Source organism: Tursiops truncatus, chromosome 4 (genome assembly GCF_011762595.2).
Source record: "Tursiops truncatus isolate mTurTru1 chromosome 4, mTurTru1.mat.Y, whole genome shotgun sequence".
NCBI classification, from domain to species: Eukaryota; Metazoa; Chordata; class Mammalia; order Artiodactyla; family Delphinidae; genus Tursiops; species Tursiops truncatus.
Window position 1 is genome coordinate 56,396,767 of NC_047037.1, and position 25,419 is coordinate 56,422,185.

The window sequence follows — 25,419 nt, forward strand, 5'->3', positions numbered from 1 at the left end:
CACAGGAAAGTGCACAGTACTGTCACTCTCACCTCTCTGAGTTGTGCAGCTCTGTGTTATAGAAACCCTTCTAATTAGAATGCAGCCAATCCAGGATATGGATTCAAAGACTACACAATAATGAGGTTCCAGTGTATAAAAGAGATTAGCAATTAGTTTTACCTTTATCAAATCAACTTCTAACCATGATTATGCTCATTTATCAGGTACAGATGAAATTTTTAGTTGAGCAAATGCGGCGACCAGATTTCATGGATGCTCTACAGGGCTTTCTGTCGCCTCTAAACCCTGCTCATCAGCTGGGAAATCTCAGGTAAGGTACTTTATTGGAAGTTTTATTGATACATTTAAACAAGTACTTTCTCTGGAGAACGTCTTGAAAAAGTCAGAATGTCATTGTGTTCAATAATATATGCTTGTCTCTCTCCTTTTCCTACCCTGCAAAATAAGAGTAGTAAAATTTTCTTAAGTTCAGACCTGCATTTATTCAGAATGAGTTTTTACTACTTTAATAATAGAATTTAAAACTTTTTATGGCCAGAATTTCTGGTATCATTGGATAAGAAATGGAATGTAATAGCTGTAAAACAAATGAGATGTCCCTATATTTGTGGAAAATTCATATTCCATTTATAAGAAATTTTTAAGCTTAATATGTATTTTTTCTTTATACTACCTCAGAAATTAATTCATAAATAAAACTGAGGAGAAAGTTTAAAATTGTTATAACACTTCAAAAAGCTGTATAGTATATATATTTTAAAATAAATTGAGGCTACAAAGAATAACAAAGCTAAGGTGCCTAGTAAATTTTTCAACTATTTTAAAGGCTTGAAGAGTGTCGAATTATGTCCTCTGCAAAAAGGCCACTGTGGTTGAATTGGGAGAACCCAGACATCATGTCAGAATTACTCTTTCAGAACAATGAGATCATCTTTAAAAATGGGGATGGTAAGGAAGAATATTAATGGACTTATGATGCATGAATTTAGTTATATTTTTATACACAGGATATTTATGAACCCTGAAGATTACTGAAAGCCATTTAAGGAATATGCATGTGGTAAAATAGATAATATTAAGCAAATGTCTTAACCTTTAGAATATGTATTTATAATTATTGAAAAGGAAAGAAGTACTAGGTTTAGAATCAGAAGGCCTGAAAATCATTTTGTTCAGCTGTGTATCCATTCACTCCATAAATATTTGACATGCTAGGCCCTGAAGTTGTAAGAATACACAAAACAGAATCCCTGCCCTCTTATAGAGTTTACAGTCTAGCAGGGAAAAGAGACATTAAACAAATAACTACAAAAACAAAATTACAACCCTGGTACAAAGGAAAAGTGTAGTCTGCTGAGGAATCATAAAAGAAGGTCCTAATTTATTTGGAGAACAGGCTGTGGGGGAATACATTTTTATATACTAAACAAATGTATCATTGATGGGTTTTCATTAGGAAATGACCTTTCAGCGCTGAATTCTGTTAATCCAAATATTTTAATATAAACATGTTCAAGTTTAAGGATTCAGAAAAATAAGTAATTTAAATATTTTAATTTAATTTTTTTGTGAAATACATGCCACGTTATCCTACATTGTTATACAGATGTGTTTATGCAGATACTTTAGAAATGGGTTAAAGACTAAGATTATTGCTTCCTTACAGATTATTTTGAAGAGCAAACATAGTTCTGTATATTTTCTGTTTGAAAACATTGTGATGAAGTGATACTCAAATTTGTGCTTGTGGCATTAAGTGTTGGTATACATATTCTTTGAATTTCAGATTTACGGCAAGATATGCTAACACTTCAGATTATTCGCATTATGGAAAATATATGGCAAAATCAAGGTCTTGATCTTCGGTAGGTAACCAATAAGACAACATGTATGCTGAAAGTTATCCTGAAAAAGTAAACCATTAGTAAATTTTAATTGTAAAATATATTAATTATAAACAATATAGAGGCATATATCTATAAATAAATGTATGGAGTGATAATTAACACTAGTTGATTACACTGTGGTACTTTCTATTTGTCCTCTTCTTCCTTGGCTTAGAATAGCTAATGAGATTCAGCTAGGTAAGAAGAGCTATTTCCAATAAGCTGATAAAGACTCTGCAACTGGTCACTAACAATCTTTCCTTGGTATCTGCAGGAGATTGGTTCCAGGACCACCGCCAATGCCAGAGTCCACGGATGCTCAAGTCCCTTATATAAAATGGCGTAGTATTTGCATATAAGCTGTGCACATCCTCCTGTATACTTTGTCATCTCTAGGTTACTTATAATGCCTAGTGCAATGTAAAGGCTATGTAAATAGTTGCCAGGGCACAGCAAATTCAAGTTTTTCTTTTTGGAACTTTCTGGATTTTTTTCCCCAAATATTTTCCATCTGCAGTTGGTTGAATCCGAGTATCCAGAATCCTCAGTTATAGAGGGCCAACTGTATTTAGGAACAGGACATAGGAGACAAGAGACACAAAAGGCCCCATTTTTTATTCAGAAGTTAAAGAGTTTAAAAGAAGGTTTCTTTCATTATATAAGTTTTCTAATTCTAAAACTTTATAAATTCTCTAATCTTGAGTCAGTTTTTCAGCAAAATTTATGAAAGCAGCTAATCTTAAAGTTTTTGCCATTTTGTTGGTTTCTGCCCAACCTTCCCAGTTATCAGCATCATCTCCAAGTTTTCTATCCTGCCACATCTTCTCCTAGTCATTTTTGTGTCTAATATTTTATCCTTCTTTTACTTGTCCCTTTGCAAATTCAGGCAAAGTCCACCCTCTTCAAAAGTACTTTTGTCTGTAACTCTGGTAATTACAATATTTAATTGTAAATTAGTAGCTATACAAAAAAGTATCTAAAGTTAAATGAGCTAGATCGTTGGAAAGTAAGTTGTATCTTTGGAAAGTTGTTACGTTTTTTAACTTAAGTAAATTTAAATTTAAATTTATATTTAATATAAATATTAAATATAAATTTAATATAAATTTAAATATAAATTTAAAATTTAAATTTTAACTTAAGTAAATTTAAACTTAAGTAAATTTAACTTAAATAAATTTAAAATTTTTATAAAGTTTAATATCTTTAATAATAAGCTTGTAGGACTATGTAACGCTTTAACCTATGAGCATGTTCAACAGTAATAAAATTAAGAGAAAATGCTCAGGAGTACCACCTTAAGAAATTCCTTTATTTACCAGAGCAGATAGAAGAAAAGATTCCACAAGGAAAATGGTCAAAAGGGTAGGAAGACCAGAGTAAGTGATTCACAGAACCCAGAAAAGGGGAGAGATTCACAAACAGTTTACAGTATCAGGTGCTTCAGGAGTTATAAGAACTATGAAAAAGGCCTTGGATTTGATGATTCATGGTTAGCTTTAAGAAGAGTTGAGTCAGTAGAGTGATAGAAATTAAGCTACAAGGAATTAAGTGAGAAAAGAAAAATAAGTTTAGACTGTTACTCTTTTAGGAATTTAGGAAGTACAGGAAAGGTGGAAAGAATGGACAGTAGCATATGAGAACAGGAGAGCAAGAAAAACCATACTTCAGTACTTATGTGCCAATGGGCATATCAGGTGCTTTTTTTCCATTGTCTCTTTAAATCCTCACATCTCTACCCTTGATTACATGTCCTTTTTAATATTACATGTGATGAATGGGAAATACCCATAAAGCACTTCGACTGCACACAAGTATGGTTGTATCAAGGAAAAATCATTGGTGGGTTATTTGAGTTGTGGGCTAAACTAACTGCTTTTATCATGGAACATCATTTTTACTTAAAGAATAACTAACAGACAAGCTATGATTATTCAGACATGGATATTTGGTAAACATTTTCTTGAAAATGAACAATATGAGACTCTTCAGGGAGAACAACTGACAGTATTTGTTGTCAAAAATCAAATTTAAGCTTTCAAGTAAAAATTAGAATTTTGAAAACCTTGTATCTACTGCTATGAGCTTCCCCAAAATTAAAGACTTTTCTGATGAGATCAGTGATAATGTTAACAATTGTGATTTTTTTTAGTTGGTATAATGAAAAGGAGATCAACATTTGGAAGATCTCCATAACTCAGTGAACTAATATCTTCCAAATGACCAATATAGGATATTATAAAGTCATATATGGGTAGAAATTCCATTCAGAGGCAAGATAAACAAATGGGTCTTCATGTAACAGAGTATGAAAAGTTTACTGTTATGGTTTCACATTCCACATTGCAACTTAAGAAACTATCTCTTGTCAAGTTTTGGAACAGTAGGAAAGAAAAATATGTACAATTACCTGAAAAAGGCTATTACTCCCTTTTCCAAATACATATCTGTGCGAGGCCAGATTTTCTTCATATGCTTCAGTCAAAACATTGCATTAGATTGGATACAAAAGCATTCATGAGAAGCCAGCTGCATACTATTAAGCCAGACATTAAAGAAATTTGAAAAAATGGGAAACAGTGTCACTCTTCTAAGTTTTTTTTGTTTGTTTTTAGGGTTTTTGTTTTGTAAAAGATAGTATTTTTTATATAAATGAGTATAAATATTACTTTAAATGAATTAATGAATATTTTAATTTTAAAATTTTCTCCATTTTAATGTCTAATGTCAATAGATATAACCCAAATAAATAAAAGCTTTTTGGTATCCTTGATAATTTTTAAGAGTTTAAAGGAGTCCTGAAACCAAAAACTTGAGAACTGCTACCCTAAGGTATTGTTTAGATGTCAGTTAAACATCTTTAAATTCACCCATTATTTTTAAAGTCATAAATGTTTATAAACTTTTTGAATACTCACAATAATTTTCTTCATGCTTTTCTCATATACAATTAAATGCTTTCACAGTTGGAGGTTACAATAAATGATGGCAGATAATTTGATTTTTCTAGGAATATTTGTCATGTTGTAATAAAAGAAAAGTAAACTAGGTTAAAGGAGTAAAGGTCATGCATGAAAAATTTGCAAATAGAATATTCCTGTATTAGCCTTGCTATTTTAGGGAGCGCCCTTCGAGTTGCTAGATGGAATGATGCTCGATTCATCAATCTCCTAATAAAACCAATTAGATCTTCACATTAAAAAAAAGATAAAATATTTGCTGTTTTAAAATCCCATCATTTAACTGCAGTCTTGTTCCTTTTTCAGAATGTTACCTTATGGTTGTCTGTCCATTGGTGACTGTGTGGGACTTATTGAGGTGGTGAGAAATTCTCACACTATTATGCAAATTCAGTGTAAAGGAGGCCTGAAAGGTGCCCTGCAGTTCAACAGCCACACACTACATCAGTGGCTCAAAGACAAGAACAAGGGAGAAATGTGAGTTTATTATTCTTTTCTTTCTATGCTAGTAGAAGTTTGTATCTGATAGACAAGATTTTTAATGGTTGTGTATATTTCTTTGAGTTAGACCAGAAAAGAAAAAAAAAAAAACTGTATTTACATTGGAAAAAGATATGTTCAACCTTTGAAATATTTGAGGTTATTGAGTTTAAATGATCAGAATTGCTTATAATTTGGTGAAATCCTGTACATTCACCTTAAGAATCTAAAATGTGTTTTTCTTAGTGCTTATTCTTTTTTTAAAAGCTAAGGTTAAATTAATTAAAATTAAAAATTTTACTCCTAATTCATTGTTAAAATGATTAGAAAAAATTTATTTTAATGACATAAGTATTTTTTCACTATAATAAGAATTATGCTTTGGTCAGAGAATATCTAGAAATTTTCTTAGAAACCTTTGAACACTTGAGAATCCCAGAGTTCCTCAGATCTTCAAACATAATTACTTCCTCCCCCTAATGTCAGTGATTGTTTTCATTGTTTTAATACAGACTTTACTAAAAACTTTGACCATCTTTTCCCAGTTTGGACTGGATCATTCTGTATTTCCATACTAACTCAAAGGTGTTTATTTCTTCTTTGTAGATATGATGCAGCCATCGATCTATTTACACGTTCATGTGCTGGATATTGTGTTGCTACCTTCATTTTGGGAATTGGAGATCGTCACAATAGTAACATCATGGTTAAAGATGATGGACAAGTAATAGCTTCCTCTTTTAAATGTGTCAACATTCTTTTTTTTTAATATTTATTTTTTTACTTATTTATTTGGCTGCACTGGGTCTTAGTTGTGGCATGTGGGATCTTTTAGTTGTGGCATGCAGGATCTTTAGTTGCAGCATGAGGGATCTTTTAGTTGTGGCATGTGGGATCTAGTTCCTTGACCAGGGATCGAACCCGAGTCCCCTGCATTAGGAGCACGGAGTCTTAGCCACTGGACCACCAGGGAAGTCCCTCGACATTCTTAAATTTACTAATTCAGGACATTGTATTTCTGCCTTTGTCAAACTATAACATAATTTCTTATTTTTGAAAGCTGTTTCATATAGATTTTGGACACTTTTTGGATCACAAGAAGAAAAAATTTGGTTATAAACGAGAGCGTGTGCCATTTGTTTTGACACAAGATTTCTTAATAGTGATTAGTAAAGGAGCCCAAGAATGCACAAAGACAAGAGAATTTGAGAGGTAAGTTCAAGACATCAAAAGCACAAAATAAAGAATTCTTGCTGCTCTACCAAAACAATCGATATTTTTCAAGCAATTTAAAAATAAATGTTTTATTAACATTGTAGCATAAACTGGATATTCTATTGTGTTTATTTTTATTTATTTATTGTGTAATGCTGTGAAGGAAATGGAAAGAAAAACCAGTTTAATTTATTGATTTAGTTAAGGCCTAAAAAGAAAGTGATCCTTAAACTTCATAGTACATTAAAAGTTTTTGTTCACTGCCGTTTAAAAATTGGATTCCACCTTCTCTTTATTAACAAATCATGTATAGTGCTTCAAACAACACTTTTTAGTCATACAATCTGAGGAATTCAGTCAACCATCAATACCATGTTTATTCATAATTTTTCTTAACCACCATATGGGGTATCATTAGTCTATCTTAAACCTTAAAGTACTTTTAAAAACCTTTTATAAAATTCTCTTTTATCTATAACTCAGTCCTGGCCCTAACCTAATCCCTAGAGGCTTTAGTATGGACCAGTTCATACATTTAATAAATCCTTATTAAATTGCTAATGTGCCAGGCATTCTTTTAGGGGCTGATGATAGAGCAGTAAACAAAGTGCTTATGGACTCACAGAGTTCACATTCTGGTGTCAGGTAAAGGGAACAGAAAGTGTTGGTAAGAGGAGTAGGGAGAAGAATGCTGTATTTTATAGTTTTGTCCAAGAAGGCCTCTCTAACTTTGTGACATTTGAGCAGAGACCCGAAGGTATTAACACGTTTTACTCCATACTAACCAAACTGTTCTTATTACTTGTAGGTTTCAGGAGATGTGTTACAAGGCTTATCTAGCTATTCGGCAGCATGCCAATCTCTTCATAAATCTTTTCTCAATGATGCTTGGCTCTGGAATGCCAGAACTACAGTCTTTTGATGATATTGCATACATTCGAAAGACCCTAGCTTTAGATAAAACTGAGCAGGAGGCTTTGGAATATTTCATGAAACAAATGAATGATGCACATCATGGTGGCTGGACAACAAAAATGGATTGGATCTTCCACACAATTAAGCAGCATGCTTTGAACTGAAATGATTAAGAAACTGAAAGCTCAGTATCTGGATTCTATACTGCACTGTTAATAACTGTCAACAGGCAAAGACTGATTGCATAGGAATTGCACAATCCATGAACAGCATTAGAATTTACAACAGGAACAGAAATAAAATACTATATAATTTAAATAATGTAAACGCAAACAGGGTTCGATAGCACTAAAATAGTTCATTTCAAAATTAAGCTTTAGAATTATGCGCAATTTCATGTTATGCCTTAAGTCCAAAAAAGGTAAACTTTAAAGATTGTTTGTATCTTTTTTTAAAAAACAAAACAAAACAAAAAAAAACCCAAAATATATAGAAATGATGGAGAAGGAAAAAGAATGATGTTCTTTTTTTGTCTTGCAAATGTTTTATGTTTTGAAATGTGGACACAACAAAATCTATTATTGCATTAGGTCCAAGTAAACTGGAGTTTGATGTTAAATTACACTAAGATTGGAAAATAATGAAAATTTTTATTTTTCCATTGCTGTTCAATTTATAGTTTGAAGTGGGTTTTTGACTCCTTGTTTGATGAAGAAAAATGCTTGGGGTGTAAGGGACTCTTGAGATTTCATCAGAGACTTTTCCTTTTTAATAAATCAAACCTTTTGATGATTTGGGGTCTTATCTGCAAAGTTTGGGAAGCAGTCACAAATGAGACCTGTTATAAGGTGGTGTTTTGGGGTTTTTTTTCTGGACAGTATTTACAAGAATCTGATTCTTATTTCCCAGGGAAATTCTGGGCTCCCACAAAGTAAATAATCATCATAGAGAAAGAACGAGCAGGAATAATTCTTGCTCCAGAATTGTACAGTATTCACCTTAGATTTTTTTTTCTCCTTTTGCAATGAATTGAATACATTTTTCATGCATGTTTTCCAGAAAATAGAAGTGAGTATTAATGTTATTAAAAAGATTATTTTTTTTATTAAAGGCTATTTATATTATAGAAACTATCATTAATATATATTCTTTATTTACATGATCTGTCCCATAGTCATGCATTGTTTTGCACCCCAAATTTTTTATTGTTTGTAGCAGCATGGTCAGCGTTTCTCTTGATCTGTGGGTGAGGCTCAGGCACTATCCCATTTATACCAATGACTAGTGTATAACTACTTAAGGAAAACAGATGAAAGTTCCTCCTCTTTCCTTTTATTTTCTTCTGTTTTCACTTGAATCCCCCATCTTCCATCCTCTTTTATAGTTGAGAATGCCTCAACCATATGAAATTAGTTATCAAAATTAACACAATTTAGACTATCTTCCTGATTGCTTAACCCCTCTACCAAGGTATGTTCATGAATAATACTTTATAATAGGGGGAATAGAAACCATGAACTTTTTACCTTTTTAGCCTATTTATTCAGTATCTCCATAATAAAATTAGGGCCTTAAACCATTTTAAGATCATGTCCCATTTCCGAGTTGTCAGGACTCACTCTCCAACTTTATTAAATTGCATTTGAGCACAGGATACATTCTTAAACATTTTGAAAAACATTAACCCAAGATGTAGGGGCTAAGGCTAGTTATCACTCTACAATCTGATATTTTACTCAGTATTTCAAATGAATGATTAATGCCCTAGGACATAGCTTTAGCAAATGTCCAGGTGCCACACCAGAAAAAGTGCAATAATTTACTGACAGTTTTCTAGACTAGGCATATTATTGGAGTACAACTTTATGAAGACTGCACATTTTATACAGCATCACTTAAAAAATATTCATTTATGAAATCAGTTACCTATAGTAGAAGTCTTGAATAGTGAACGGGACTCTAATACAAATACTCTTAATATTTGACTATTTTAGAACCCTTAAAGGGCATAATTACTGGAGATTTAGGTACCTCACTAAAGCATGTACATAATATTGCCAGCAAGAAAAATAAATTTGGGGACTTATTTAGGGAACTTACTTCCCTAAACTGTCTTAGAATAGTTAAGAAGAATTTAAACTTTGTTTTAAGCAGGAGACCAGATAGATTCTTTTGCAGATACAGATTTCATAACATTAAAATTTCATGATTAACAATTAGTGTCTTTTAGATTTATTCAGTTAATACATACTAACATCCCAGTATTTTCTATATCAGGGATTAATTACAGGAAAACTCAGTGAAATGGTACAAATCTGAAGCTTTGATGGTGGAATCTGAAGTTTTTAACAGAGAACTGTGTTTTACTGAGTGCCAAAAAAGCTTTGAGCTTCCTTGCACAAAGTTTATACAATTTTTGCATTTTTCACATCAGTCCAGATAGTTCCCCTTCCCCTAGGACCTCTCCACCATTAAAACACAAGCCACATAACTTTTATCATTTACGTTTATTTTTAAGTTATTACAACCAAATTAATTCCGTTTGAAGAAATGTAGACAAATTCTATAAAGAATATACATTAAATGAACTAGCTAAATGCAAAGTACATTTCAAACAAATCCAAGCAGAGTTTATGTAAACAACCTTAAAAATAAGGGAAAATGGATAGGTAGTACTCAGAAGGCAAGGAACCAGAAATTGAATTAAATGCTACATGGGGTGACTAGGATATGTTTCAAGTCAGTGATAATATAGCTACTTCCAGGTACTTGAGTATCAGAGATCAATTCCAGTTGGTCAGTTTCTATGACTGACCATCCTTGTCATTGAATGTGGTATAACTGAGTATTGGCTCAACAGTTTCATTTGGTCACTTGAGCAATATTTCCTTCAGTGACTATTTTGGAGAAAAGAAGAAAATCAGGTTTAAAGAAAATAAAACTAATTTAAACACATTCTAGCAAGAAATAAGTATTTGAAAATCATGCTTTAACTTTTTATCATTCTCAGCTATATAAAATCATTTATTTTGAAGATTTTTAGAATGCTGTTAATTTAAAATCTGTTGCTCATGTTGTGGAATTTGGTTTTTTAAAAAGATGTTTCTAATTGGGTTTTTTAAAGAAGAATGGAATTTGGTCACTATTTTACGATAGAACCTAAGCTTTTTGTGGTTCTTAGTGTCCTCTGTAAAACTTAGTGTCAAAGTAATCAACTTTGAGGTTTTTCCCTTCTAATCTGCTTTATATTACAAGCCCTTTAGGAAATGGGAACCTGGTGAATATACAATGAATTGTAAAATATTTTAATGTGTAACTTTTTCAACTGTGAAACTATGACTATTGGTTTTTTGAAGAAAACAGCTGCTGATAAAGTATTTTGTGTAAAGTGTAGTTCTTATTAATCAGGAAAATAATCAATTACTTGATTAGAATGTATATACCCTCTTGGATTTTATTTTAAATGGATTGGTGATTTTCAAATAGGTAAAACACAGTCCATCTGTATTTTTTTTCCATCAAAAATCTAGTGATTTGGCATTTATTAAAAAAATTATGAGCAGCCTATTTTAAAGGCACCATGGAAATTTCACAGTACATAAACTTGGGTTTCTTAATGATTTGTAAATCCATTTAATTCATATCATGACCAGTAGCTCATGCTTGCCAACTTTTGAAGAAATTTAATTTCCAGCATTATTTTAAAATCAGCAAGTTAACTTTTTCTGAATGTTATAAGTTCCTTTTGTTTCTGTATCTGCACAAACTGCAGACCTGGGCTGGACCCACACATTCAAAATCCACCTTAAAAATTGATTTTGATGTCCAAGACATCACTAAAATACTTCAGTTTAAAGACCATATGTGGTATTATGGATTGTGGTGCTTCTACCATTCAAAAACAACTTTCATACTTCAGATGTTTTTGAGAAGAGGGGAATGTGGAGGGAGGAGTTGCTTGAATGAATTACATCCTTCATATCCATCCTGCTCAGATCGGGCACTAAGAGATGGCTGCAAGTTGTGAGAGTATATTGTGCGTACATGAGGGAATTAACTCTTCATCAAGGATGGGATTGTGAAGGCTGAACTAATAATTTAGCACTGATAGAATCCTCAGACAATATCAATAATTCTTGGTGACAGAGAATAATACAGCTGGGCTGTTTTTTAAAATATAAAGACAAACCATTTTTATTTTTTAATTATTACATTAAAAATTGTAAATGTATCTTATGTGCCATGGCCTGGGAAGCCTTTTTTCTTTTCTCTTCGAAGTTATTTTCACTTTCTGAAAAGAATATAGTGTTTAGCTTACGATAACTATGGTCCTGATAAAATTGGATGGGTAACTCTACCTCAGAAGGTTAATAAGGAAAAAAAATAGATGAGTCAATAATTCAGTACTTCCGGCTCTGATACGACAGAAATTTGCAGGGCACTGTATTTTAGATTTATAAAGTCAGAGTTGGCATGCCTTGTTTTTAATGGCATTGGAGACATTAAGAAAAAATTTGTGTTAAAATTTAATCTTTGCTCCAACCATTAGGAAAAGGCAGTAGTGCCAGGAGGTTCATGGTACTGGCTTCTTGAATTCGGCATTTGAAATTAGTTTTGTTTTCTTTATTATTAGTGAAATTGGTGTGTGTATATTTGCAGACATTTCTATTTGTATACACAGTGCTTGCTAGCCCTAGTCAAGAGGCATCCTTTATAAAAGCTGTAAACATCAAGGTTCTAAAATTCAGAAGAGTTTAAAATTGATTAGGAGTTTCCCAAGTTGGGATGTTAGTTTTTAAACAAGCTTATTTCCTTCAAGTACTCCACTTGAGTAAGGTTTTGCACTTTTTATCAATGCAGCGCCATTCCTTTTGCTTGGTTTTAGATATGTTCATATTTCAGCCATGCTAGGTGGCATAAAGTGATAGTTATGAGCCATAAGAAAATCTTAACGACTTAATTTTTACACAACTACATTTAAGAGTTTTAGCAGGGAAGAAAAAAGTAAAATCAGTCCACTGTACATATTAGTGTAGTTTGGTAGCTGATTTTCACTACCAACAGTAGACTCCAGTCCTCATGTTGGTAAGTATGGGGAGGGTAATGCATTTTGTAAGCATTAAATTAAGTTTATGAATCTATCTAAAACATTATTTAATCTCTCACTACAATAATTTTGTGGTTATGCTAAAAGCCATGTATACTTTTAGGTGATTCTTTCTTTTGTTAATCCTAGGATAGCAAGGAGGCAGAAAACCTTCACTGTTTTATTATTTTCTCAGAATATCTTTAATAAGGCTAAACTCCTTAATTCTAGTATAAATTTCCAAATGTGGTCACTATCCACTGATTTCATAAGAAAAATCCTCTTATCAGATTTATGTTCCTAAGAGTACTGGACAGCTTGGCCTTCATCTGATTTGTAGAAATGTTTTTGGCTATGGAACCAAAGTTTCTAATGCAGTTAATGGTTTCAATGTGACTCAGTCCTCAGACTTTATTGGATTGAATAAAATCTAAAGGAATGTATGCTTTTAGAACGTAACATCTTGGGAATGTGGCACTACCAAAATTAGAGTACTGATACATCAACTGTTGACTTTGGAAGCTTCAAAAAGGAGTTCCCATCACCCTCTTTAGCCCGATTTATTGTAGCAAATCTATTTCACTATATTTTGTCATTCAATGAGTTGGAGTCCTATGGTATACTGCATTAGTTAGGAGGAAAATGTTTTTAAATGTTCTTTTAATGATGGCCCAAAAAGTATTTGACACAGCAAGTGCATGTGTTGTTGTACTGAGAATATAGAATAATACAGTGTCACTAAATTTAAGACCTCTCCCCAGTCTTGCTGTTCCTGGCAAGAAGTTTGGCCTGTGACTGCACTTACTGTTTATGCTCATCAGAAACTGTCAATGTCTGCTTTACTTTAACTTTGCAGTCTGTAACGTCACGCTGTTTATTAAAAAAAAATATTACTTTGACTTGTGTCCAAACAATCCTTAGTGTACTATATGTTAAACAAAAAACTGTGATAATTATATTTTGCCATTTCTTTTTAATACTTAACAGCACACCAGTGTTGCTAATAATCAAAATTTAGCTGAATTTGAGTTCTTGTCAATAATGACTAAGTATAGTTGACTAAAAACCTGAAACTATTATGCCTTAAAAGCCAATTTTTCTGTCCCAGTAAAGTGATGAATATTAGAGAAATACCTGTTTAAATATTAACTTCCTTTAAGCATGAAGAATTATGTGCTTGTATTTTAAGCAGAAATATATGTGTACACATACATGTATGAATGTGTTTGTATGTGTGGACAGACTTTTTCCCAAGTCAGTTGATGACTAGAACCTAAAAGTGAAGTTCAGCTAGAAGCAAACTGGTTTTGCATTCAGCTGTCATAAACCTTGCAAAAGGTAAGTCTGGGCTTTTCTTGGACCAGTAATTCACATGGGCATTGATATTTAGTACTTCTAAGCAATTCACAGCAAATAATTGCTAAAATTTTGTTTATTTTCCAAATGGTTAGAGTGACTTTGAGTTAACATTGTTGTAAACTGACTTTGTTCTTCAAGCATAATGTCTCTCTTTCCTGACATGGACCAAGTAGCCACTAAATAAATGGAAAATTGTAGTATTTGAAACACTTTAGGTTTCACACTTTCATGCACTTCAGGTTTCAGACTGTTTTGAATTTGTTAGAAGAAAAATCCAAAGAACTGCATATTGTTAGATGGGTGTCAAACTTACTAAGAAATGGAATAGATATGTGCCCTTAATTTAAGAAATCTAGAGAATCTCAATTTGCAGAATGATTTAAAGTGTGTCTGCATACATATATTTTATTATGGGGAAGTCTTTGGCATACAAAATAACTTATTACGACCTTTTAAACATCATGTTCTGGACCTTAAATGCATATGATATTTAGCCAAGAGAAGGTGGGGAGGAATCCTTTCCTGCAGCTCCCTACCCCAGCCCCTATACCCAGCTGTCCAACAAAAGGTACCAAGACCGCTTGAATTTATTTTTAATAAGAATTGTGTATACTTAAGGTTTACAATATGATGATTTGATATACATAGTGAAATGATTGCTACAGTCAAGCCAATTAACGTATCATCTCCTCACATAGTTACCTTTTGTGTGTGTGCGTGATGAGAGCACCTAAACTCTATTCTCTTAGCAAATTTCCAGTATTCAATACAGTATTAACTATAGTCATCATGCTGTACATTAGATCTCGAGATTTATTCATCTTATAACAAAGTTTGTACCCTTTAACCAACATCTCCCCAATTTCCCCCACCTCCCCACCCCTGGTAACCAGCATTCTGCTCTCTGCTTTCTATGTATTTGACTTTTTTAGATTCTACATATAAGTGAAATGCAGTTTTTTCTTTTCTGTGTCTGAATTATTTTACTTAGCACAATGCCCTCCAGGTTCATCCATGTTGTTGCAAATGGCAGGATCTCTTTTTAAGGCTGAAAAATATTCCATTGCATGTATTTATACACACACACACACACACACACACACACACACACACACATATACACACACACATACATATATACATATATCACAATTTATTCATCTGTTGATGGACACTTAGGTTGTTTCCATATCTTGGCTCTTGTGACTAGAGCTGCAGTGAACATGGGAATACAGATATTTCTTGGAGATCCTGATTTCATTTCCTTTGGGTATATACCCAGAAGAGGGATAAGGCTGACTGAAAACTAAAACTTAGCAAAAGTTTTGTTATCTACTAACAAACATTTTTGAGCACCTCTGCTACGTACCAGAAACTAAGCTAGGTGTTTTACATACTCTTCCTTGTTTCTTCTCTAAAAATAACCTCATGAAAGAAGAGATCATCCCCATTTTATAGATAAGAGTGGCTCAAACAGTTCAGCTGAATTGCCCAAGGATACATATCTGAAAAGTTGTAATTATGGCCTACAAATTCAAAAAAATTGTACTCTGAGATACATGTTCTCGCCACTATTCCACACTAGAAAGAGGAGAAAACACCAAAATTGTTCACTGCTGGTGAAGTCAATAGTGCTCTATTATTCATTTTATTTAATAATGTGTGACTTGCACTTATTTGCTAAAAAGAATTAAATTGGCTTAGAGTCAAAGTTTCTGTTTTGATTACATCTACGTATAAAAGTTGTTTCAAAAGTCATTCTTTCTATTGTCCATGATGTACAACATTTTTAGTAAAATTGTAAAGATACTTTGAGGAACACTGGTTTCAAAACGAACTCTGTTTTCAACTCATATTCACCTTAACCTGGAAAGCACTTGTTCGGAGAGTCTTGTAACAGTATTTAATAACCATGGTTGATTCATTAATTAAAGTACGGACAATTGTTGACTATCCATGTGGGACTTTTCTATGATGCGGATTACCTGAGATGAATGTTAAATTCCATCCAGTACAGCTTCTCCCTACTTCATAACACATTTCTAGCTCTCACTCCCTCCAGAATGTACACAAAGAACAAAATGCGCTTACGGAAAGCATAATTAGAAAAACTTGTCACTCAAAGAAAAGTCACATGGTACACGGCAAGGTTAAGTACAAATAAGGCTAAGCTTAGTGAACTTCCTAGGCAGCGGCTTTCCTCCTTTCTCATGGATGGTGAGGTAAAACAGTAGGTCCACATTTTCTGAAATTATCAGATTATTATCTTCTATAGTGAATGAACTGCTCTTCACTAAGACTTGAGAAATGTTTTAATGTGAACTATGTTGCATAGAACTAGACTGGCTGTTCAGTGCTCAATAGCTTAGAAACCCTCCTCATTTATTTCCACAATGACAAGTTCTAGCTAGAGCTGATATTAGATGAAGCACAATGACTGAGCTCATTTTGCCCTGTGGAAACAAAAAATGCTTCCCGGCTGATGTGGAGAGATTTGGAGTAAAAAAAAGATGGTGAATTTATATGTATTTATAGAATAAATAAATACCTAATGAGACTTTTTAATGAGATTTTTCTTTCCCACATGAAATGTCATACCTTGCTTCTATGCAGTTAGTTTGCAAGCAGGCATAATTAGGTCCTCAAGTGCAGAAATTGCAGGTATCTGAAGGCCCGGACTTTGGCCACCATCTTAAGATTTCTCTGCTCCTTCCTTTGCTCCTCCCAACACTCCACAGTTTAAATTGATGCTGTGCCATGTAAGGAACTTCGCACTTACCTCGTCTCTAAGTGCAGTGCTATATTTTTCACATAAGAGGGACAGGTATTGTGTTAATCTCACCATGCCAACTATCAGGGCGCCATTTATCAGTCATGAAGGCCAAAATAAACAGTGGAAGATAACCATTTGGTCACATTATTTATGAGAATGACATCTTCGGATCGGCTGTCTGGAGTGTGGAAGCATGAAAAGGGGGTCCCATTTTGTGATCAAAGAATTCCTTTATATTCAGAGCACTGTCGAGCAAATCATTTCTATCCCAGTAGCACTTAGGTGTATAGAAGCACTAGGAATATGGAGGAGGAAGAAAGGTGAGGGCACTGTCTCTGAAAACAAGCACTTAAACAAAAGCTTTAATTCTGAAATTGCTTCAGACTGAAGCTATGAGGAGTTTTAATCTCAGAAGGTGATGAAACCTATTACATAGCTCATGGGGAAGGGTTGCCAGGAGGGCAAATAGTGAAATGGCCATTTCTGAGCACTAAACAGGATGTGGGAATAAAGACATTGAGGTTTATCGCCATATCCACCAAGCACTCACGACACTGTGCCAAGGGCCACAAAACTGTTTGAGACCTTAAAGATTACTGCATCCAAAATAGAAAACCAAACTCATCAGATTGAAATTAGTGCTTAAGTAAACACAACAAAGTGTAAAATGTCAACTAATCTAATACAGCTCAACTTTTATAGTTATGTGAAAATGTACCCTTTAAATCATATGAACCTGTTCAGTATCCTTTAAAGGATAATCTTTAAATTTCTTTGATAAGAAAAATTACTTGTTTGATTTAAGGTGGACTGTAAGTACATTTTAACGTTTTCGATATGATGGGAAATGGGGCCTCCAAAAATAAGACTGCCAAAAATAAGAATGATGAATAATTCTGTTCATTGGCCCAGTCTTTAAATTCCAGACACCAATATGACCTCTCTTTTCTATATACCCCATTTTTCCTCCAAGAATGCTTTTAGCTTCATTTATCCTGATTGGGTCATTGTCACAATGTTCACTGGAAGAAAACAGGTTTATCTAGAGATGGCTACTGCGCCTTGCTAGGGACAGTCTGCCATGGAAAAGTTGCTGTAATTAGAACTGTTTCATTACATGAACTTTACACTACCTTGGAATTTATCTGGACAGCCTCTTCATTATAATGTAGGAGCACTTTCTGACCTGAATGGGTGAGCTTCACAAACACCTGCAGACACGGGTACTTGCCCTGACATTGGCAGTCCACACCACAGGTGAAAGACAGTCCATCCAGTCGTCCAAGATGTGCGTGTGGATGATAGTGCAGTTAGATTCTTCTCTCTTGAGTGCTTCAATTTGGAAAAAAAAAAAATGATTTTCACCCCTAGAAAATTTAGTCCTATATTTCTAATGTGGTAACCCAAGGCATCTATTTCAGAGCAATGTAGGATGATTACAGAAGGCATCTAATGATTTGGGAGCATGGAGAAGCTTGCAATGGGACAAACAGCAGCAAAGTGCCAAGTTCCATCTCAATTAAGACCCTCCTTGCATATTTCTCACTATAGATCAATGGTTTTCAAACTTCAGAATCACCTGAGTGGGTTTCTTAGAATGAAGAATTTGTTAAAACGTGGGTTCTATGATTTCACTCCCAGGGATTCGGGTTCAGTTGATCCAAGTTGAGGCCCATGAATCTGTATATTTAATAATATTTAAGTTGCAGGTATTTGGAGAACCACACTTTGTGCAATATTATCCTAAATACCGTAACCACAAAGATTCACACTCAGAAATCTTCTCTCTCCTGCCTCATCATTTCAAGATGCACCCACTGGCTTGTCCTGGTGAAAATGTGCCTTTGGAAGAAGTCCAACCACAGGGCTCTTAGACAACATAGCCTCCGAAAGTTGTGGTAACAAGGTACAGTTCCACTCTACTTCCAAAGAGGCAAATGCAAATCATATGAGGAATCTCTCATTAGAAAACTTGCCATGTTTTTACTATTAGTAATTTCCTTAAGGTCAAGAACTATATCCTATTCGTCTTTATGTTCCTCAAAGCATAAAGCACAATGCCTCTCACACAGTAGAAGCTCAATACGTGTTGTACTGAATTAAATTTTAAACATTCCTTGAGAATTTACACATGCACTGCATATACAGAATGTCACAGGTGCAATGAGACGGGGCAGACAAAATTCCTGCCCATGAAGACTTTGCGGTGGTGTTGAAGAGAAAGGACACTTGTGTATAAAATAATTAGAGAACAGGTCCAAGATAAAGTAAACGAGAGTGAGAGGAAAGGCTCCGATTGAATGCACAGGTCCACCTCCTCATGTATCCTCACACTCACATCTAGGTGAGTCTTTGTGTTTACTTCCCTGCGCCTTAAACACAAGAAGTTAGATTAGCAAATTCTAAAGCCAGAATGTTTGAAAAGCCTTGTTTAGCTAGGTTCAGACTGCACTCTCATTAAGATCTTGGACTGTATGTAATCATTTTTCTTTACTAACATAACAAACTGAGACACACTGCATTTTAATATGATCTCAAGGCCCAGGGCATAAAAAAAAAATCACTAGATATGGCCTTAGAGGAATAAAATACTGGGCAAGTGAAAATGCAAAAATGGAAAATAAGGTTCCTTCACAGGTTTAGCACTGGCCTGATTTTCACAAAATTAATTTCTCTACTTATTTAGACCAGGCATCTTTAAGTATTTAGAGTTGTCTGCCTTTCTCTGTTAGAACTTAAAACTCTCTAAATCCTAACCAAGTGCCAAACAGAGTTTGATTTGAACCTTCCTTGAGGATTTCAGGAAGCTCAAATATAGAGAGTGGGATATTCTTTCCTATGTACAAGGGCCAGGCCAGAGGCTTTCAGGTAGAACCAGGAATGTATTTAAGGCTGAAACATTCAGCATGTTCTTTCAATAGTATTGTGTGTCTATTTGTCTACAAATAGACAAATTCCATCGTTTGATTGAGAAATGAGGGTATAAGGGAGTGGGGATAGGTATGAGCTACCCAAGCCTCTCAACTGTTATGAAGCAAAACCTTCATCTTTTATGAAGCAAAACTATTCTCTGGTGGCACAAGATCACAAGGCAAGAGAGATGAGAACTCACCACTCTTAAACATTCCCTTAATTACTTCCAGCAAACTATTTCCAGAAATGCTTAGAAAAGTAAGTTTTAAATATGAGTAACAGTTTGGTACTAGCTTACAGAAGGTAACTTCAAACCATCTCCCAAATATATCACATTAAAAAAAAATAATCTGACCTGCACACACATGCACACACTCACACATTTATTGAACTTATGTAGATGTTGTAATGCAGATATAGATATATAGATGGAAAACGGAGTAACAGGAAAAGGAAGGTAGAAAGCTAGAATGAAGGCAAGAGTAAGGTACAAACATGTAGCCTCCAGACCATAAGATCCCCTATAGTTATAAAAGCTGGGCCACAAATTTGGCTCTGAGCTTCCTAGCAGCCAAAGCAATGAAGGAAACACAACTAGATAAAAGATTCCTGGTGTCCACTGAATAAAAGCAAACTGGTTGATCAGGAGCAGAACAGATTCTCCTGCTGCTAATATCAGAGAGACAATTCCCCTGGAATCCTTCCAATGGTGGCACTGTGTGCTATAGTGGAGGATAACCTCCATATTATTGCCCTAACAATGGTAACTCAGGAGTGGTGGGAGATGAATCTGATATCAGAATAACAAAAGCAGGCCATACAGTTCCTTTTCTATGACCTTTTTCTTCACTGAACTCCTAGGCCTCCCTCTTCCCCTACCCCCTGGGCCTTCTGTTGCTCTTCGGCTAGCCAAAGGGGAGGTATACCTTGCTTACCCCCTACCCAGTGCCACCCTCCTCCAAAGTACCCCATGTCGTGTGAGCCTGTCTCCAAAATTAAACAGCTCCTCTACAACCCTAATCAACACTCCCATCCTCCTCACTGCAGCAAACTTCAGTTAAGTATCAGGAGGCAAAGAGTCTTATATCAGAATGAATAGGCAGATTCTTTACTGGCTATATGACCTTGGGTATTCTACTTGGCCTTTCTGAGCCTCAGCTTTCTCATTCATAAAATGAAAGTTAAGTAATAAAATAATACTTCCATCATGGACTTGCTATAGGTTTAAATAGGATAAAATATAATATATATTTGACATATATATTTAATAAATGGTAACTTATTACATGTATTTACTAAGGAAACTACTTAAAAGGAAGAAAACTAATATTTATTGAGCAACTACTATGTGCCAGGTAGCTATTAGCAAACTCAAAAAACTCAGACTCAAAAAACTTTTGTTATGCTCATGCAAAAGCTCATGCTCATCCCCTTCCCTGGGATATCTACATGTTAAAGAAAGACTTTACTACCTACAGAAATATCTAATATGTGGACCATTGTTGAAAGAATTTTGAGATTGGAGGAGGGGAGCGGCAAAGGAGTATCTTCCACTTTCTTACCACCTCTTCCTCCACACCCAGTTGCCTCCCAGCACTGAGAGAGGAACAGGGATTCTGGAGAAACCAAAGCCAGCCTCCCCTCCCCTCCTCTACCACTGTGCTTGCACCTGATTTGAACTGGAAATTCTAGGTCTCCTCTCTCTGTTTCTTACCTGAGCATGAAGGGCTTTAGGATGGTTATTCCAAGCAAGAAGAACATTAGGACAGAGAAGCCTATCATTGCAAACCCTAGCAGCATGGCTCAGTCCTCTGCAGCACTGGATGGCAGCTTCCTGTGCACATCTGGCGGTTCTCTGTCATTGTAGTCTATGTTTCTCTTCCTCCCCAAGGTAGAAAAGGCTGTCCTTTGTGGGAAGAGGGAAGGAGATATTTCAGTAAGCTCATAAAGAACTGGGAACAGTGGTGATTATTCTGTGGAATATAGAAATATTGAATCACTATGTTGTACACCTACCTGGAACTAGCATAGTGTTGTAGGTCAATTATACTTCAATTTAAAAATTAAACAAATAAACTATTTGTTTTTAAAAGCCTAAGTTTAAATTCTAACATTTCTAGAAGAAAACGTAAAACAAATCCTTTATGATCTTGGTGTAGGCAAATATTTCTTAGATACAACACACAAGCACAATCTGAAAGAAAACAAACTGGTAAATTGGACTTCATCAAAATTTTAAATTTCTGCTCTTCAAAAGACACTGTTAAAAGAATGAAAATCAAGCCCAGACTGGAAGAAAATACTGGGAAATCATTTATCTGATAAAGGACTTGAATCCAGAACACAAAAAGAACTCTCAAACTCAGTAATGCCACACAATCCAGTTAATGATTTCAACAGCCACTTCAAAGAAGTTATATAAAGAGCAAATAAGCACATAAAAAGATGCTCATTAGTAACTTGTACATTAAAACCACACGGAGATACCATCTCACCCCCACTAGAATGGGTTTAACCAAAAAGACAGACAATACCAAGTGTTAGAGATGATGTGAAGGAACTGGAACTCTCCTACACTACTGATGGGCATATGAAACAGTATAACCACCTTGGAAAATAGTTGGTATTTCCTAAAATAGTTAAACATATATGGGACCATATGACCCAGGTGTTCCATTCCTACGTATTTATTTACCAAGCAAACTGAAAGCGTATGATCATACAAAGACTTGTACACCGACGTTCATGGTACCCCATTTGTAAGGAGCCCAAAACTGAAAACAACCCAAATTTTTATCAACAAGTATAAACTCTTACATTCACACAATGGAATAATACTCAGCAAGAGAACTGATAAACACAGTACTCATGATGAACCTCAAAATAATTATGCTGAGTGAAAAAAGCCAAACAAAAGAGGCCACGCTGTATGATTCCATTCCTACAAAATTCTAGAAAATGCAAACTTATCTTTAGTGACAGAAAGCAGATTAGCAGTTACCTGGGGGTTGGAGGAAGATGCAGAAGGACACAAGGAAACTTTCATGGTAGTAGGTGATGGATATGTTTTTTATCTTGATTGTGTGATGGTTTCACTGGTACACACACATGTCAAAACTTACCAAATGGCACACTTTAAATATGTGCCATTTGTCATATTTCAGTCATAAAGCGTTTTCTGACAAATGTTAAAAAAAAAAAAAAAAAAGTGGGGGGGGCTTCCCTGGTGGCGCAGTGGTTGAGAGTCCGCCTGCCGATGCAGGGGACACGGGTTCGTGCCCCGGTCCGGGAAGATCCCACATGCCGTGGAGCGACTAGGCCCGTGAGCCATGGCCGCTGAGCCTGCTCATCCAGAGCCTGTGCTCCGCAACGGGAGAGGCCACAACAGTGAGAGGCCCGGGTACCACAAAAAAAAAAAAAAAAAAAAAGTGGGAACATTTACCAACCCATGGGGGATGGAGGGATTATACCATTTGCCGCCCACCTGAGGGTTGTAAGCAGGCTTGATGCAACACAATGAGATCTTATATTCAGAGCATGGTTAAAAGTCCATCTAAACAAGCTAAAATGATGTGTTATAAAAATTTTTTTTCATGTAACAAAACTAAGGAATGTTGCCTGGGTTAAGTCTTTTGAGATCTGTTTAATCAATGACTAGGAAAGAATTACCTATAAGTAGCTTTCATTCATTTTATGTAAATAGTGTTATAAACTTACTTATCTTCCAGGGAAATTGCATATTTCCCCTGAAAATGTTTTTTACATTCTTTTATGAATTCCATATGGAAAGAATGACTCCGCAAGCTCACATTTGGAATTGATAGCATCCTGAAGTAGGATCTGACTTGTTCTTTCATATCCAGCTGTTGAGAAGGCAGCACATCCACCACATGGCTTTCTGGCCCAGGGCCCAGTCCGTTCAGAACAGTGAGGGCCTCGCTGCAGGCGTCTCCCTCGCCCACCTCTCCTCTGTCCTCATACAGCTCCACACAAGTGGCCCTACGCCTCTTCTCTCCCTCTCTCTGTTCTGCTCTAGCAAAGGAGGTGATAAATTCTTTCACAAGGGGGCATCCAGGGATCAAAGTCCAAAACAAAGGTTGCCAACTGGTGACCCATGGACAGTATCCAGCCCACAGATGTGTTCTGTTTGGCTTTTTCTGTGTGTGTGGTTTTTTGTTTTTTTTTTTAATGTGGGATTCGTTGCTAACACTTTAAAAATCATGAAATTTCTCACAAAGATGCTGATTTCTACTTTTTTAAAAATAATTTATTTATTTTTGGCTGCATTGGATCTTCATTGCTGCACGCAGTCTAGTTGCGGCGAGTGGGGGCTACTGTTCGTTGCGGTGAGCGGGCTTCTCATTGCGGTGGCTTCTCTTGATGCAGAGCACGGGCTCTAAGCACGCGGGCTCAGTAGTTGTGGCTCACGGGCTCTAGAGCGCAGGCTCCGTAGTTGTGGCACACAGGCTTAGTTGCTCTGCAGCATGTGGGATCTTCCCAGACCAGGGCTTGAACCCGTGTCCCCTGCATTGGCAGGTGGATTCTTAACCACTGCGCCACCAGGGAAGCCCTGATTTCTACTTTTGAAAAACATCACAAGGTCCACATTCCTGCCTATGAACAGCTGGCCAAGTTGAGTAGAGGCTGCCCCTGTGGACAGGGGTGTCTTCTCCAACTGCAACAGTCCCACAACTTCCTGTGGTCACTGTCACTGATTTGCTATTCCCTGTTCAGCAGACATTTGTGTCCTGGAGGTACTTCTATTTTAAGAAGCTTAACGAAATCTTAAGCCAAACAAATGCAGGGTAAAAATTCAGGGTCCATCAAGCTGTGTAAAAAGCTTACCAAATTCTGAAGGTGAGCAAAAACCCTGTCAAGGGAATCGTTTTCCTCCAAAAGCATATTTTATAGTTTATCTTCCATCCTTCCCCCTTTCTCTCCCCAATTCCCTTTCTCCCTAGCAGTATCTTCGAGTCCAAAGAGAGCGAAGGGAATGTCGGGCAATCCAGGGTATTCCAGGAGCCTGGTCTGGGAAGCACTGCTCTCAGGAGATGGTAACAGTGTCGTTATACTACTCTGGGAATCAAGGACCTGGTTTGGGGATTTTTAGTCTCCTTTGATATTTTACCTTCTATCATCCCACCCTCAGAGAATGGGAAGGCAAAAAAAAAAAAAAAATGTAACGAAAGTTAAGCCAGTATATTTTATAGTTTCTCAACAAATATGATAGCTTGATTAAGAGTTTTAGCCCTAAAGGAAGGTTTGGATATTTTGTAGGTTCCCAATACCCAACACCCAGCATTTCCCTCGTGTTCTGAAACTGGGCTTTTAGTTGTTTTGCACTGTAAAGTATCCAGAGGTTTATCATCAGATATCCATCAAATCCACAAAGAGGGTTATTATGAGGCCTCTTTGCCATTTCTGACATATTGATTTAACATACCCAGTTATAACTGTATGATTTAACATACCCAGTTATAACTGACATAACTTAATTCTGATCTCATTTAGGAATAAGACAGACCTGGTAGTATAATAGACCTTGTTTTATCTTTCTAATATTTCTGTCCAGTTTGTTTCAAGGCTTCATGAAAAGTTGACAACCTCAGAGACCTCTTGTGAAGAAGTTATTTCATGTTTGGAGGGAAAGATAATACAAAAGAACTGCTAAAAATGAATACACAGCTATATATTTTTAAAATTTATTTTTATTTTATTTTTGGCTGTGTTGGGTCTTCGTTGCTGCGTGTGGGCTTTCTCTAATTGCAGGGAGGGGGGGCTACTCTTCGTTGCGGTGTGCAGGCTTCTCATTGCTGCAGAGCACAGGCT

The 25,419-nt window shown here is 35.4% G+C and overlaps 2 protein-coding genes across 3 annotated transcripts in view; one reads left to right on the top strand and one right to left on the bottom strand.

The window, feature by feature from the left end:
- The window catches only part of PIK3CA (phosphatidylinositol-4,5-bisphosphate 3-kinase catalytic subunit alpha), a 107,375-nt gene extending 99,124 nt beyond the window's left edge, over positions 1-8,251 (top strand). Inside the window, exons 15-21 of one of the 2 annotated variants that reach the window (XM_033855496.2) lie at positions 207-313; positions 830-951; positions 1,790-1,868; positions 5,156-5,326; positions 5,936-6,053; positions 6,390-6,541; positions 7,353-8,251. In XM_033855496.2, the coding sequence (XP_033711387.1) occupies positions 207-313; positions 830-951; positions 1,790-1,868; positions 5,156-5,326; positions 5,936-6,053; positions 6,390-6,541; positions 7,353-7,623 (1,020 nt within the window). In that variant the 3' untranslated portion in view covers positions 7,624-8,251. Of the gene's footprint in view, positions 1-206; positions 314-829; positions 952-1,789; positions 1,869-2,163; positions 2,816-5,155; positions 5,327-5,935; positions 6,054-6,389; positions 6,542-7,352 lie in introns of those variants that run through there. The other variant, XM_033855497.2, reaches the window with a different exon arrangement.
- A 9,630-nt stretch (positions 8,252-17,881) lies between these two features.
- The window catches only part of LOC101339755 (uncharacterized), a 74,715-nt gene continuing 67,177 nt past the window's right edge, over positions 17,882-25,419 (bottom strand). Inside the window, exon 5 of the mRNA XM_073804637.1 lies at positions 17,882-18,009. The gene's annotated coding sequence lies outside the window, so the exon portion shown is untranslated. The remainder of the gene's footprint in view (positions 18,010-25,419) is intronic.